Below are 15,354 nucleotides of genomic sequence, written 5' to 3' on the forward strand. Positions count from 1 at the left end.
AGAAAATAATGTACTGATAATGAGTTAGAAGTTAGGAAAATCTTGACTGAAATGACTACCAAAAAACCCCACTTGGTGGGGCTTGAACAAATCATTCCCTCTTAGTTCGGTCTTTTTCAGAATTGTTGAGGTTGTAATAACATGCATGGTATTTAGAATTATTTGGAGGAAAGGTGGAAATCAGATGTGAGGCAGTATCTCAATTTCATATTCCAATATTATTATACACTGTCTAGACATAAGAAGCACTGGAAGACAAGCTGTCAGCACTCCCAATGACAGCCAATATTCCCAGTGAATGCATATTATTAGAGTAATGCAAATTCTGAATAAGTAACTACCTATATGCAGAAAGTCATTTTATCAGTCTCTTACCCCTTTGGTATTTTAAATGCAGGATTTAGGAGAAGGATTAACTCTATAGCCAGATTTTAATTTGAAGCCAAAAGCAATATATTATGAACTAAAATTTCAGAAATTATACAGTACAGAATCCTTACAGAAGCAGTACAGGCTGATAAAATCTTGAAGTTTAATGGGGGAGAGTATTAACACTATGAAATACTAGAAGATAAGGGAGAAAAAGAGAAGGAATGTTTTAATAATACATTTTTAGCTTGAAATTTTTTAAAAAATTAAAAAATATATCATGCAAAGAAAAGCATGTATATGAAGGCAGCTAGCAGCAAAAGGCTGTTTCTATAAAAGGGCAAAGGAAGCTTTATTCAAACAGTTTTTCTTTTAATTTTTAATTAGTATACTCTATTATAATCAGTGTCAAGATAGTTTATGTACCTCTTCCGCTCTTTTAATAAAAATGAATTCCATTTTAATGGGATTCTTGCCTATGCTTATATTTATTTTAAACATTGAAGAAATATTCATACTCTGAATTCCAGTAGCAAATTACTTCCTTTACCCTTCCTCTAAGAGAGAAAGTGTCAAAATATAGAGTCCCCAAAACACAATGTCCCACATTTCTTTAGCTCACAATCAATTACATAATGTAAAAAAAAAAATCAATTTTCTTATAGATAATTCTCTTGAATGCATGGCAACTGCTCATGCCTAGGCAAGTAAAATTTCTCTCCTCCCTCCTTTCAACTGCATGTATTCTGAATTTCAGTTGGAAACTTCTCTGCAAAAAAGAAACTAAACAGAAACACAATTTAACGTTTGTTTTGCTGTTGATCACTGCCTTTGACGTGAACAATTTAATTTCATCCAAATCAAGAAACAGAAAATATAAACAAGTTTATAACCTGGAAAAAGTTCTTTTCTACTAACCAATTACTGATCCTTAAAAGTTCCAAGGAATCTTCCTCCTTTGTTTACATTCAAATTAATAAGGTTTGCATGTTCTATTCACAGTCTGCCCCCTCCTTTCAGTGTTCCATACCTATTACCATGGGAACATTGCATTCATAGAATTTTAAGCCTACCACAGGCCAAGATTAGTCTGAAGTGTGAAAAGAGTAGAGTCAAAGGATATAATTTGGCTCATGAGAATCAGAACACTAACCTTTGTCACACCACAAAAGGCTGGTAACCATAGGAACAATCAAAGAAAAAAGGTCTTGCTAATATAAACAGAGATATACAGCAGAGGCAAAGATACCATGAAATATACAATCATGGCAAATACACAAATCAACTTTATCAGGGAGTTATGCTGAAATAATAATTTGAAAACCCTGCATCTTCATCGAACAAGTCTGCATGCTACGAAATAGCAAATCTTTCCCTGAAATACATGGCAACACTTAACACTTAAATCCTGATATAACGTTTTTTCTGCCATTCCAATAACTCATATGTTGGAGCTTTAAAGAGATTAATAACTAAGGGAAAATATAGATGAGGCTTTTATCATAATATCACTGTTTTCATTCACAGATTTTCACTGTGATTCCAGATAATTTGAAAGTCCTCCACTGTAACTCCCACATTTTCATATTTCCATTGTAACAGGGAAAGTTTTGGAGTTTAGGGAAATTCTGGATGGATATGTAAAGCTTAAAAGCAATAGAAAATTATATCTGCATTTCTTAATATTTTGATGTTGAAATTCAGCAGCATGATTTCTGAGAATCACAAAACGATTTGTTAGCTACACAGTGAACTTGAACTGAATATATATACACTGTATATGTGTATGTATATATATATATATATATATGTAAATTTTTTGGCTTGCTAACAAAGAATAAAGGGAGACAGATATGATCATTTCAAACTTATTTGTTCTCATCAGTCAGCCATACCCTTCTGAGATTCGAACCTGGGCCGACTGCGTCTTAAGCAGTTGTTTTAACCCCTAGGCCACAGGCAAATATGAGCTGCCATTGCTGTGGGTACTGCCTGTAGATGGCCTTGGGCTAGGCTGAAACAGGAAATAAGATTTGTCCCATGTCTGGGACTAAGCAAGTGTATTCTGAATGCTTAACAAACATTTTAAACATATATGGGGGGGATGTCTGTGGAGTTACTACTGTATTGAGTTACTTAAAATTACAGAGCACATTTCTCATGATTCTAAATAAAATAGTTATATTCTTATTCAGTTCTCCTACTTTTTGAATTGGGTGGCTGAAAAGCCGGCAGCCTAGCTCCTGCCAAGCTGGCAGTTCAAAAGCATGCAAATGTAAGTAGATAAATAGGTACCACTTCGGTGGGAAGGTAACAGTGCTCCATGACCATTCATGCTGGCCACTTGACCATGAAAATGTCTTCAGACTGCACTGGCTCAATGGCCTTGAAACACCGCCCCCTACAGTCAGCAACAACTAAGAGAGTAAAATCCACAGGGACTCCTTTTTTTAACATTTTGAATTAATCCTAAATACTAAGACATTAAACTTGATTCTAAAACAAAGCCAACATTTAAACATAAAATTGCTTCAAAATAAATATTATTGAAATAAAATCTTCATTTTATTTACCATCTTCCATTCAGCTTGCTGAGGGAGATGGAAGTTTTAATAACAAGATATCTCAAGGGCATTGACTTCAGGAAGTTGATAATAGCATAAGACAAGGAAAAAACTTGAGAAATGATTGAGGAAGGAACCAACTGTTCCAGAAATAATAAAAATACCACAAAACCCCAAGGAGCAATAGAAGCAAAGCAACTGTACTATAACTGATTAATACACATTCCTAATAAAAGCAATATGCTTAGATCAGGCCTAGGTATTTTATGGTCCACGGGTCACATCTGGCCATCCTTGTCTGGCCCATGGCAGCAGTGGCAGGGGAGGGGGGTGGGCCAGTGGTAGGCTGAGGGGTAGTGTGGTGGCAGTGGCCTTCCACACAGTCCGTTTCTCATGTGGCCCCTTGAGAAAATTAATTGCCCACCCTGGCTTAGATGTATCTTTTTGAGGAGGGGGATAAATTAACAGTTCAAAGTACTAATTGCAGATGGACAACTCCTAGTCTCTTATACCAGGCATGTCAAACTTGTGATATCATGTGACATTGTGTGACGTATCAGGACTTTTACCCCATTGCAAGCAATGAGGTGGGTGCAATTTCAGTATGACGCATCTGGCCCATTGGCTGGCAGTTTGACATGCCTGGCTTATACAAACTGGATATCTCAGACTACAAATGCAACCCTAATGTTTTATATAAAGAAGTCACAAAGCACCTTAGCTTTCAAAAAGTTACAGCCTCAACCATTAAAATTTAAGGGACATAAAGCTACAAAAATGCACAAGATGGAAAATAAACTGTACCCCTGTCAATAGATGTAAATGTTTATCAGTGAAAGCTTGAGGAGTTTGATTAAAAAAGTTATAAATCTGAACCTTCTGGGAAAAAATCTGTCTAAATTGCAAGATATAACAAGCAAATCAAATTTCAATCTGTACTGGAATAATATATCGTGTGGATTGCTTTGGATTCAATATTCATTTGATAATATTTTTTTTAAAAAACCAGCTTCATAATAAATGTGGACATGTGATATCTATCAGTACCTCCTTAGCGAGGCTGCATCTTTTTCTGAACCTGCAGAAAATACAAGCCCAGAGGAAAAAATGCAAAAGAATTAAAGGGATGCTGATATGCTGTTGAGGGCTTTAGAGTGTGGATGCTACAATTTTAACATCAGTCAATACTAACTGGTTGATATGAAATGACAATACTATTGTACCAAATCCTAGTATTTACCTCACGTAAAATCCCAAATTTCATAATGACATTTCATTTTTAAGATGGAGTAAGATTTTTGTTTTACAAAGTTGAGATGAAGTACAGGAGGAAAATACATATTCTTCAGGCACAATTTTCCCCCAAAGTTTCTATACTCCAACGTCAAATTTTCTCCCATATCTTAGAAGAGTAGATGATAATATATTCTTTCAGAATGTGTAATTTTACTGTTTATATATTGTGAATTTTGGAAGCATTTTTATTGAAAAATCCCATTTATAATTTTATACAATCTACATCTGAGTGTCCTCATTTTGACTGAGTGAAATAATTCTCATGGTACCAGGTACCACACATGAGGCAATATAGGCCTGTATCATGTAAAGATAAGAGCAAACAAGCCAAGCACAGCCATCAGCCTTCTACAGGTGAAGTACCAAAGAGTCTTTAAATAGATTCCAGTATTGTATTTTTCCACCTGAAAATAATTTCAGGTTAATAGAATGTTCTTACATTCTACTTCAGAGGGTTTTTTGAACTTCTAGAATTGATTCTGAAAGTACACATGGGACTTAAAGGAGGAAGAGCAAAAGAAAATAGCACTGGAGGGCAGACATCATTTTACTAAAGTTAAATTATATCAAGATTCATGCCTAGAGCCAGAAGTAAATCACAAAGCTCCAGAGTTTAAATTTTTAATTCAGCTCCTGTCTAGACTTTGCAGAAGATGCCCAGGCAGTACTTGGAAATATTGCTAACAGTAAAGCCTTGAACATTACATTGGCTAGGCTCTATACGTGTCAGGACCCACCCCAATCCACATCCTAGGAAAATAAATATAAATGGATTCTGACAATAGGTCTATGCTGCAAAATTTAAAATCTAGGCTTCTTCCAGTCATCTTTATAAATTAATATATAATTGGCAAATATTTGATAGCTTTAGCAAGTGAGTGAGTTATGGTTACACAATCATTTTCTTTAGTTTGGAAACAGGTAGTTCTTGCCTTACCTCTTACAGATTGCACCATTCACTTTGGGTAGAAAGAGTGTTTATGGAATTGGTCTACATCAGGGGTGTCAAACTCAATTTCATTGAGGGCCTCATCAGCATTGCAGTTGCCCTCAGGGGGCTGGGTGGATATGGCCTGGCTGGGCGTGGCTTACTGGGTAGGCATGGCTAGAATGCGTATGGCCTACTGGGTGGGCATGGCCAGCTCTCCATCGTTCACATCAAGGGTGCCTATGGGGGCCTGGGTAGGAGTGGGACAGATCTGAGGGTCTCTGGCAGAAGGAGGGCCTCTGGGCCAGGGCCAAGGCAGTGGGGGCCATTCCCTCACTGTTTCCAGGATGGCTTCATGGGCTGTATGAAACCACTTCATGGGCCGGATCTGGCCCCCGGGCCTTGTGTTTGACATGTCTGGTCTACATTATAACAGCTATAGAAAGATATTAGAAAAAAATAAGAAATAGATTCTTCCATTTCTCCTTCCTTCTTGGAAAGAGAGCAGATCTCATTAGTGAAGTACAAAAAAGGTATGAGGCACTAGATATATCTTCTTCATTTTCCATTTGGTGTCTCTCAGTATGTTTTATTTTGTGTCTCTTACCATGTATAATGGTTCCCCTACATTCTTCCCTATCGGCACTTTCATCATCTTATAAATTAACATCTCCAGAAGAATCTTTGCAGTCTCAATTAGAAACCCGCCCCCATGAAAATATATTCCCTTTCAAAAAACGTCATTCCAGTTGGAAATTCTTTCAAGAATATAAATATTTGTTTTGTAAAGATTACCAACAACATTAATCGCATGTGATCCACCAAAGCATAGGGTGTACTTGTTTAACTCTATAATTCCTCAAGATCAAAAACTGTCTCATGAGCAGTTTACTAAAAATAAGTACAAATTGGCACTAATCCATGACAGCCACTTATCCACGTTATATATTTTCATTTTTAAAAATTCTCATCACTCATAATATAAAAAGCGATTTTATATATTAATAAAACTCTCTGGATCCAGAGAACATACATGTGATGACCCCTCATGAAGGTTTCATGCTTTGTAAATGCCCCCAAATAGCACAAAAGTAGTAAATGCATTTAAGTTGTTCTCTGTTAATAATTCTGAACTGTAGTGAAGATCTTGACTTATATTTTGAATGTAAATACTTACTTCCATTGCTAGAGCTGCTGTTTGTTGATCATAATGATTCAAAAGGTTAGGCATAAATGTGGTATTGTACGGAAGATCTTGGCACATCCTCAAGATTATGGGTTCACATGAGAATAGGCTGTGGCCACCACTGCATCTTGCTAGAACTGCCAAAAGCCAAAGATAATGGATCATCCAAATTACAGCCATTCTTCTGCAACAGTCATGAGGGTCTCCAAATTATTTATCAGCCATTGGTGGATATTTCAACTTTTTATTTTAAGTTTCTTCAGAGACTGAATAACTCTTCACACTAATAGATTTTAGCATTGTGCAATGGAATATTTTTATTTCCAAAACACTAAGGTACTTCGTCTTGTTTTTTTCTTCCATACCACCATGCATGTTGTATTGTATCATCATAATATATTGACTAACCACATTCCCAATCAGACTTCACGTTGACAGCTTTTTTTCTTCTATCAATAATCTAAGGATAAGAACATAAATACATTATTAAAGTTCAAAGTAATACTGGACATAGATTAAAAAGACATAGGCTCAGGTTCTGACCATGGAGCACACAGAGTTGGCTCTGGAGCAATCATTCTTTTGTAGCCCAATCTACCTCATAGGGTTATCATAGGGATATAATTGATGTAAAAGCGAAAAATTTATACAATCTGAGGAGAAACTTTTTTTATAATCGATATAAGAGCCAGATGGGTGCCTAACTGGTTAAGGCACCAGGCTAGAAGTAAGAGACTGTGAGTTCAACTTCTGCCTTAGCCATGAAAGCCAAATGGATGACCTTAAGTCTGTCGTTCTGTCTTAGCTCAACTCACCTCACAGGTTTGTTGTTGTGGGGAAAATAGGATGTGGTCGATATGTTTGCCACATTTGAGTTATTTGTAAAAATAATGGTGGGATACAAATAAATAAATAGGGGTTCCTGTGTACATCTAAATAAATAGGAAACAGAAATGCAATAAATACTTTATTACTTATTAAATGTATGCCAAATATATGAAAGATGCATTACTTTCAATTGTGCAATGATATCTCTTACACTATCAAATATTTGCCTATTCTGGGTCCTTGGGAAGCACTCAATAAAATACCAGATCTAGCCTAAACATTGGGCTATGTGACCAATCATAAATAAAAGTCTCCTCCAAAGAAATAGTACTTCGTCATGGTGGAGGGGCTTGAACGCTTTAGTGATGTCAAGGGCTATGTTGAACAAATGCAACCATATCAGCTGAACAATCAGATATAATCTGTTTTAAACCCAACCCCCCCCCCCCATTCAATGCTGTGAGAATACATAATTTGAACTTCATGCTGGATCAACTGTTGCCCAGATTACCAAAAGTCACATTGGATGCTATGGCTACTAGATATTCATTGACAAATGTGCTATTCCCCCTGCTAAGCAACTAGGTGTGGAGCTGACAGGCTACTGGAAGGCAATAAAAATGAAGAATTTGTTCAAAGGAAGAAAACTAGTCAATTATAGAATATTTCTACTAATCGGAACCACTGAAATGCAGATTTCAAAAGTGAATGTACCAGCTTTGGAAAAAAAGACATTTGCATTTAGTGATTAATGAGCAGAAATTTATGGACCAAAAGTGTGTAATTCTGAAACACAAATTCTTTATTAATACTGAACTGGAAGCAATTAAAAACAAATTCAGATTTATTCAGAACTATGAATAATACCAATTTGCAGAGTGAGCAAAAAACAATATATAGTAAACAGACTATTGATTTCAGTGAAGAACAAGGAGAAAAAACATGCTAAAGTGCTAAAGAACCTCAAATACTGTATTATCAGCTAATCAAGCTAATCAAAAGGAAAGAAGCCAAAAGAATAGGGTTGGCAAAATTGAAATTAAACAGAAGTTTAGCTAAAACACTAAAATATTAATGAAGTGATTTAAATTGTGACCCAAATGAACCAGCTGATGTATGCTATATCTAATGTAACAATGGAAGAATTGAGGCTTAAAATATGAAGCAATAAAGTCATTAAGAAAGGAAAAGTTAAAAGGAAAATGCACTTGGAACTGGATAAAGAAAATGTGCATAGATTTGAGCAATTTGAGACAAGGAAACTAGAAAACAGCTAGTCCTTGACTTACAACTGATCGCTTACCCTAGGTCAGAGGTCTCCAATCTTTTGGGGATCAGGGACCGGTTACGAGATTTTTCCATGGACAGGAGGGGGCGTGGTTTTGTGTGCTGCCTGCTTCCCGCGGATGGGGCTTTGCTTGATTGTACAGCCACGGCCGGATACCGGTCCCCCGACCAGGGGATATTTACATTTACAACCCTTTGCAGCATCCCATGGTCATGTGACCAGGTTTTATTATGATTTTGCCAAAAACCAACATTTACTTCTACTTTTGGCAAATTGCATCCATAGCAAACCATTGGTTTGCTTAACTACTGTGGCATTCACCTAACTCACAGGTCTGCAACCCGCGGCTCCGGAGCCACATGCGGCTCTTTAAGCCATCTCCTGCGGCTCCCAGTCCTCTGCCATGTGCAGTCCAAAAAAAAGTGGGACTAAAAAATTTCAACTAATCAATTCAAATATGCAGGGTAGGTGCATATCTCGCCTTGGCTCCACTCTTCAGTCAAACCCTGTTCTGCGCATGTGTGCATGTACGCGCATGCGCACACATTTTTTTGCGGCTCCCAGTTTTTCCTTTTGTGAGGGAACCGGTTCCGAGTGGCTCTTTCACTGTTTCAGGTTGCTGACCCCTGACCTAACTACTACGGCATTTGCTTAACAAGTGCAATGATTTGATTAATGACCACAGAAAAAAGGTCATAAAATTGGATCAGTCATATGACTGACCCACTTTATGACTGTCACAAGTTATGACAGTGATGGTCAGGCTCCATTATGGTCATAACTCAAGGATTACCTATAATAAGAAAATCAAAACTACTCTGTGTGCGAAGTACAACCTGGAGAGTAAAGGAATTGCAGAGGCTATTATAGAACAACTGAAATAAGAGCCATGGCTATTGCAGAGAAGATCAAACAATATGCCAACTGAATAATTCAATTCCAGCAGAATTTGCAGGTTAGAACAAATCAGCATGAATTTTACAAAACATGACAAAGATAGCTTCATATAACCAAATATCACATTCTTATCATTTAATTATGTTTAATCTTTCCCCTGTCTAGATTAATCTGTAGATTTCCCACACATAATAATACCGGTAATTCCCTCCTTTCAAAAAAAATCTAAAAGTGGAAGAAACATAATGAAAGTACTAAACATAGGATTTTGAAGACGGGAAACATGAAACATAACTAAATGATGAAAATATAGTATTTGGTTATCTCTATCATTTGTCATTAAATTCCATAATTTAATATGATATAATACTTACCTGCCCTGAATCCCTCATAATTCACATTCATTATAGGAATCCTAATACAGAGAGAAAATAAAAATTCTATCTACTTTCTGCAAATTCTGCACTATTGGATATCTAATATGATATTTCAAATGAAAAACTGCTTAAGAAGCAAAGGATACTTTTCTTTCCAAGTCTCGCTGAATTTTCAAAAACTATCTAGTAGGTCACTACAGGAAACCAGTTTATTTATTTATTTATTGATGGGATTTATATCCCGCCCTATCTCCAGAAGGACTCAGGGCGGCTAACAACAAAACATATAATAAGTACATAAATCAAGATAAAATGAAATTGAGAACATCAGTGCAATAAAAAATTAGAGAATTTAAAAAATGAATTAAAAATACTAAATATTAATTAATTAAAATGCCTGTCAGTCTAGGTCAGCCTGGTGGAACAGGTGTGTTTTGAGGCCGCGGCGAAAGGATTGGAGGTTTTGGGCCATCCGAAGCTCAGGGGGGAGCTGATTCCATAGGGTTGGCGCTCCCACAGAGAAGGCCCTCCCCCTGGGGGTCGCCAGTCGACATTGCCTAGCTGACGGTACCCTGAGGAGGCCTTCTCTGTGTGAGCGTACTGGACGATGGGAATTTGTTCCCGGCAGCAGATGGTCCTGCAAGTATCCCGGACCTAAGCCATGTAGGGCTTTAAAGGTAAGTACCAGCACCTTAAATCTCACCCGGAGGGCAACTGGTAGCCAATGCAGCTCACGCAGGAGGGGTGTAATATGGGAGTATCGGGGAGCTCCCATCACAACCCGTGCAGCCGCATTCTGCACCAGCTGAAGCCTCCGGGTGGTCTTCAAGGGCAGCCCCATGTAGAGAGCATTACAGTAATCAATACGGGAGGTAACGAGTGCGTGGGTGACTGTACGTAGGGCATCTCGGTCCAAAAAGGGGCGCAATTGGTATATAAGACGAATCTGTGCAAATGCCCCCCTAGCCACGGCTCCAATGTGATCTTCAAAACTGAGTCGTGAATCTAGGAGGACGCCCAGATTGCGTGCTCTATCAATGGGAGGTAACATCTCTCCTCCTATAGTCAGAGATGGAACCTCTTGGACTAAACGAGATGACGGTATGTACAGCCACTCAGTCTTGGCCGGGTTGAGTCGAAGCCTGTTTTCTCCCATCCAAATCTGTACTGCTTCCAGACAATGGGACATCACATCAAGGGCATCACTGGGTTGGTTCGGGGTAGAGATGAATAGCTGGGTATCATCAGCATATTGATGATATTTCACCCCGAAGCTACGGATGATCTCTCCCAGCGGCTTCATATAGATGTTGAACAGGAGGGGCGAGAGCACCGAACCCTTAGGCACTCCACAATTAAGAGGCCTAGGGCTTGACCTCTGCCCTCCTGCCAACACCGTCTGCGAACGGTCCGAGAGGTAGGAGAACCACCGCAGAACGGTGCCTCCCACTCCCAGCCCCTCAAGACGACGCAGTAAGATACCATGGTCGATGGTATCAAAAGCCGCTGATAGATCTAATAGGACCAGGACAGAGGAATAACCTCTATCTCGGGCCCGCCAGAGATCATTCACCAGCGCGACCAATGCCGTCTCCGTGCTGTGCCCTGGTCTGAAACCCGATTGGTACGGATCTAGATATTCAGCTTCCTCCAGGTTCAAAGGGAGCTGTCGTGCCACCACGCTCTCAACGACCTTCGCAAGGAAGCGAAGGTTGGAGACAGGACGGAAGTTGTTTAAAACAGCTGGGTCCAGTGCCGGTTTCTTGAGGAGGGGCCTTACCACCACCTCTTAATCTTGCCAGATTAAATGTTAGTTTTATATTTACATTTTTCTTACATAACTTTGGAGATAGGATGATGTTCCCCTGAAATTTAGTCCTCAATGCTAAATAGTCCCTTCAGTATATTAAATGTAGTATGGTCATTTTGTCATGCTTAATAGTGGTTTTGTCATTTAAGATAAACCAACAGGGAATTATAAGTTTATAAAATGTTATGCCAAAAATATAAGTTACCTGCTATATTTATCTGGCAGGAAAACTAAGATTTGAGAGTAAAATGTTTAGTACCTTAATTTGATAAATATTTTTCCCCAGTAATAATTTACCATTAAAGCAAGAAGTTTATTTCAGATTCACTAAGAAAACATAATATATAAGTCTTCTCTCTTTAATATACTTTGGAAGTAAACTAGAACATCTTTTCAGAGAAATATATTGGGCCTTGCACATGATTAAAATTAATGATCATCCAAAATAATTTATTAATAGAAGATTCAGGACATAGGACCTATATATTAATTTCTAATTTTCTTATTTTAAAGTATACAGCTTCCATACATAATCACATAAATATTTTTAAAAACTATAATGCTTTAAATATAGCAATAAAAAAGCAATGATTATTTTCAGATGCAGGTTCATGTTTAAGCATAATTAGTACTGTTTAAACAGAAAACTAGTATTTATATATAGTAATGGTCAGGGTGAATTTCATTTAAATCAACTCGATTTAAATCACTAGTAAAAAGGCTTGATTTCAATCAACTTGATTTAAATTATACTTTTTGAAGAGCAACTGTCATCTCTGTCCCACAGCGGCTCCTCCTCTGACCCGCTATTGACTCACCAACAGTCCCATTCACTTTACTGGGACGGCTGGTGATGCGGCAGTGACACAACAAAGTGAGGGACGTGGAGGGTAGCAGGTGAGTGGATGCCCACTAACAGGCATTGCCATGATGGATCTGAAATGACAAGTGTTCTTTAAATGTAAGGACTCATCCAGGACTGTTACGGACCTGACAGCTGGTAGTTAGAATCTTTAATATTATTATTTGCAAACAAAATGAAGGTTTCGTATTTAGAATAATAAGCTGTCATGTTAGTAAAACAGCGATATCAGAACCGATTTTAGGTTAATAGCTTAATCACACATAGTTGGAGTACTACTCAAATTCTTTTATTTAATTAAAACACTTAGAGCCTGGTACAGATGCATTTCTCTTCAAACGATCATACAGTTTGTAGTGTACATAGATTTGCAAAGCAATAGGATAAAGGAATATTCCTGAACTTTGTTTTATGATTTATCTCATGGTTACTGTGAAACTGTGTGAATGCATCAATGCAGTGCATGTTATCTCAGCTTGCAGAGCTTGGATTCATTGAATGAGTTTACCAAAAATGTAAATACTGCAGAATATACAGCCTCATGCTACATAACTAAGCTCCATTTTATGCTGAATAAACTAAATTATTAATGCACCTTAAATAGAAAACTGTCTTTAGATTTTTACTCCAAAAGCATTTTATTAAAATAAATTCAATAAAAATAAAAAAATCCAATTTAAATAAAAAAAATGATTTTTAAAATCGATTATTATCCACCCTGGTAAAGTATATATGGTGAAGGATTCTTGCGCCAGTTTAGAATGTTCTGTTATTAAATACTTATTGGCAAGGTTAGATAGTCTGTCCTTCTGTTAAGTAACCTTATGTCTAAGCTGACTTGTATTGGACTGTTCTTTAAACAGAGGCACAGTTATAGTATCTGTAAAGAACAACACAAGTTTTTTCTAACAATACAGTTATAAAAATTTAAGAATGACAGAAATGATAATGTGGAATTTTCAGACTGCAGATAAGGAATGGAATGGAATCTATGATTAGAACCTCATTTCCTATAGTTAGCCTAATATGGTGATATAAGAATTCTCATATGATGCAAAAAGGGCTTATCTAATCCACTATCCTATGATTCAGAGAAGCCAAGAATGTCCTTACTTCCAATATTTCTTCACAGAAAGTTGTATTAAAGAGCATAATGAATCTGGAATAGCAGGTACGGTAATATTTACCATTATGGCTAGTAGCCATTAATAACAAACATAATAGAAAGTTCTACATATAAGTGAAAACTATTGTATTATTTATTGTGAATTTATTCAATCACAGAAACATCCAAGAAATCATAATTAACAAAAGAGGAAGGTAACTTGAGTCTTCCCTTTCTAGTTGCATTTACTTTCACCATCCCTTTCAAAACTCAGTTTTACTTATGAAGATTCTTTCATCCAAAGAAAATAATTTCTGCCTAGAAAACAAATCTGGCTGAAAAAGATGGCAGTTGGCACACTCAAACTGATTGGCTGGCAAATCTATATCAACTGTATAAACAGTATGCTGAGTCTCAATCTCAGTAATTAAAAGGGGCAGATGCAAATTTTAATTTGCTATTAAAACTTTATTATTTTCTAAACATATTTAATACTACTTGAGGCATTTAGGCCACAAATGTTAGAATAAATTTTCTGTAATTTACTATTTATTATTATTTTTCTGTAACAAAACTGTTTTTGTTATGTATGGCCATTGCATTGGGTCTTAAGATTACATCTTGGGAACTGATATACAGATTTCCAAAAGAACAAGTGTGAACAAATGATAAAACATGTGTCACATCAGCATGATGCAAATCAACTGAAACACTTCTTTACTTAAGTCCTGTACCATGACACAGGTACACAGCATCAGGGTTTGTGTCCTGATGTGATCATATTTCATCACTCAAGATATCTATGGCTATATGCCAAAAAGTATATAGGATCAAGATAAAAATATAAGGTATTTTTTCCATTAAAAAAGTTAATATAATTATTTCCAGACCATTTAATAATGTTCATATTTTGTCATATTAAACATTTTGGTGATATCTCTTACAGGGTCTCTGGCAACTAAATCAAGCTATCAGGCTTTACTGAAATTCAACATATACAATTTTCAAAAATATACAACTAAGAAACATTTATGTATTTATGTTTATATACATAACTTAGATTCTGCTCACCTCCAAATTAGTTTACACTTCAAAAGCAAATAAATGAAATTAATAAACAGGTGACAACAGTAAAAAAACAGACCCCCAAAACTTATTAGGGAGCCAACAACCACCCTGCCCAATAAAGTATATGAACTGCCACCTAATATAAAACATTGCTACTTCAATTTCCAACAGCACTACCAGCTTTTCAATCTCATCACAATTATTTAAATTGTGCTGCCACTCACATTTTATTCATATACAACAATCAAGCACATAACAACTCATTATATATGATAGTAAGGATCATGTAACTTAGGAAAAAACCCCTCAATATTTCTGCATATTACTGAAATGATTCATATAATCACTAATGACAATAATGATAATGTACCTCTGGAACTTAGACAAAGATGAACTCTATCAGTTAGTGGTACAATTTTTAATTTTTCAACAGCAAATTACTAGTTCTGAAATTTAAGTATGAAAGAACAATCCAGTAACATGAGTAGGAAAGAAAAATCAGATTCCTTAATTGTCAACTAATCGATCCTATGCTGTATCAACAAGAGGGATAGAATCAGGATCACATGAAGTGTTAATACTGCTTTATAGTGCTTTGGTAAGACCATACTTGGAATATTGTGTCCAGTTTTGGTCACCATAATACATAAAAGATATTGAGACTCTAGAAAAGTGCAGAGAAGAGCAAACAAGATGATTGAGACTGGAGACTAAAACATGAAGAACAGTTGAAGGAACTGGGCATGTCTAGGCTAGTGAAAAGAAGGGCTAGGGGT

The 15,354-nt window shown here is 36.6% G+C and overlaps 1 protein-coding gene across 1 annotated transcript in view; it reads right to left on the bottom strand.

The window, feature by feature from the left end:
• FZD3 (frizzled class receptor 3) overlaps positions 1-15,354 on the bottom strand; it is a 40,014-nt gene that overhangs the window by 21,842 nt on the left and 2,818 nt on the right. The window contains exon 2 of the mRNA XM_083353717.1: positions 6,335-6,803. Coding sequence (XP_083209843.1) covers positions 6,335-6,523 — 189 coding nt within the window. The 5' untranslated portion in view covers positions 6,524-6,803. The remainder of the gene's footprint in view (positions 1-6,334; positions 6,804-15,354) is intronic.

This window comes from Vipera ursinii (assembly GCF_947247035.1).
Source record: "Vipera ursinii genome assembly, chromosome: 1".
Lineage (NCBI taxonomy): Eukaryota > Metazoa > Chordata > Lepidosauria > Squamata > Viperidae > Vipera > Vipera ursinii.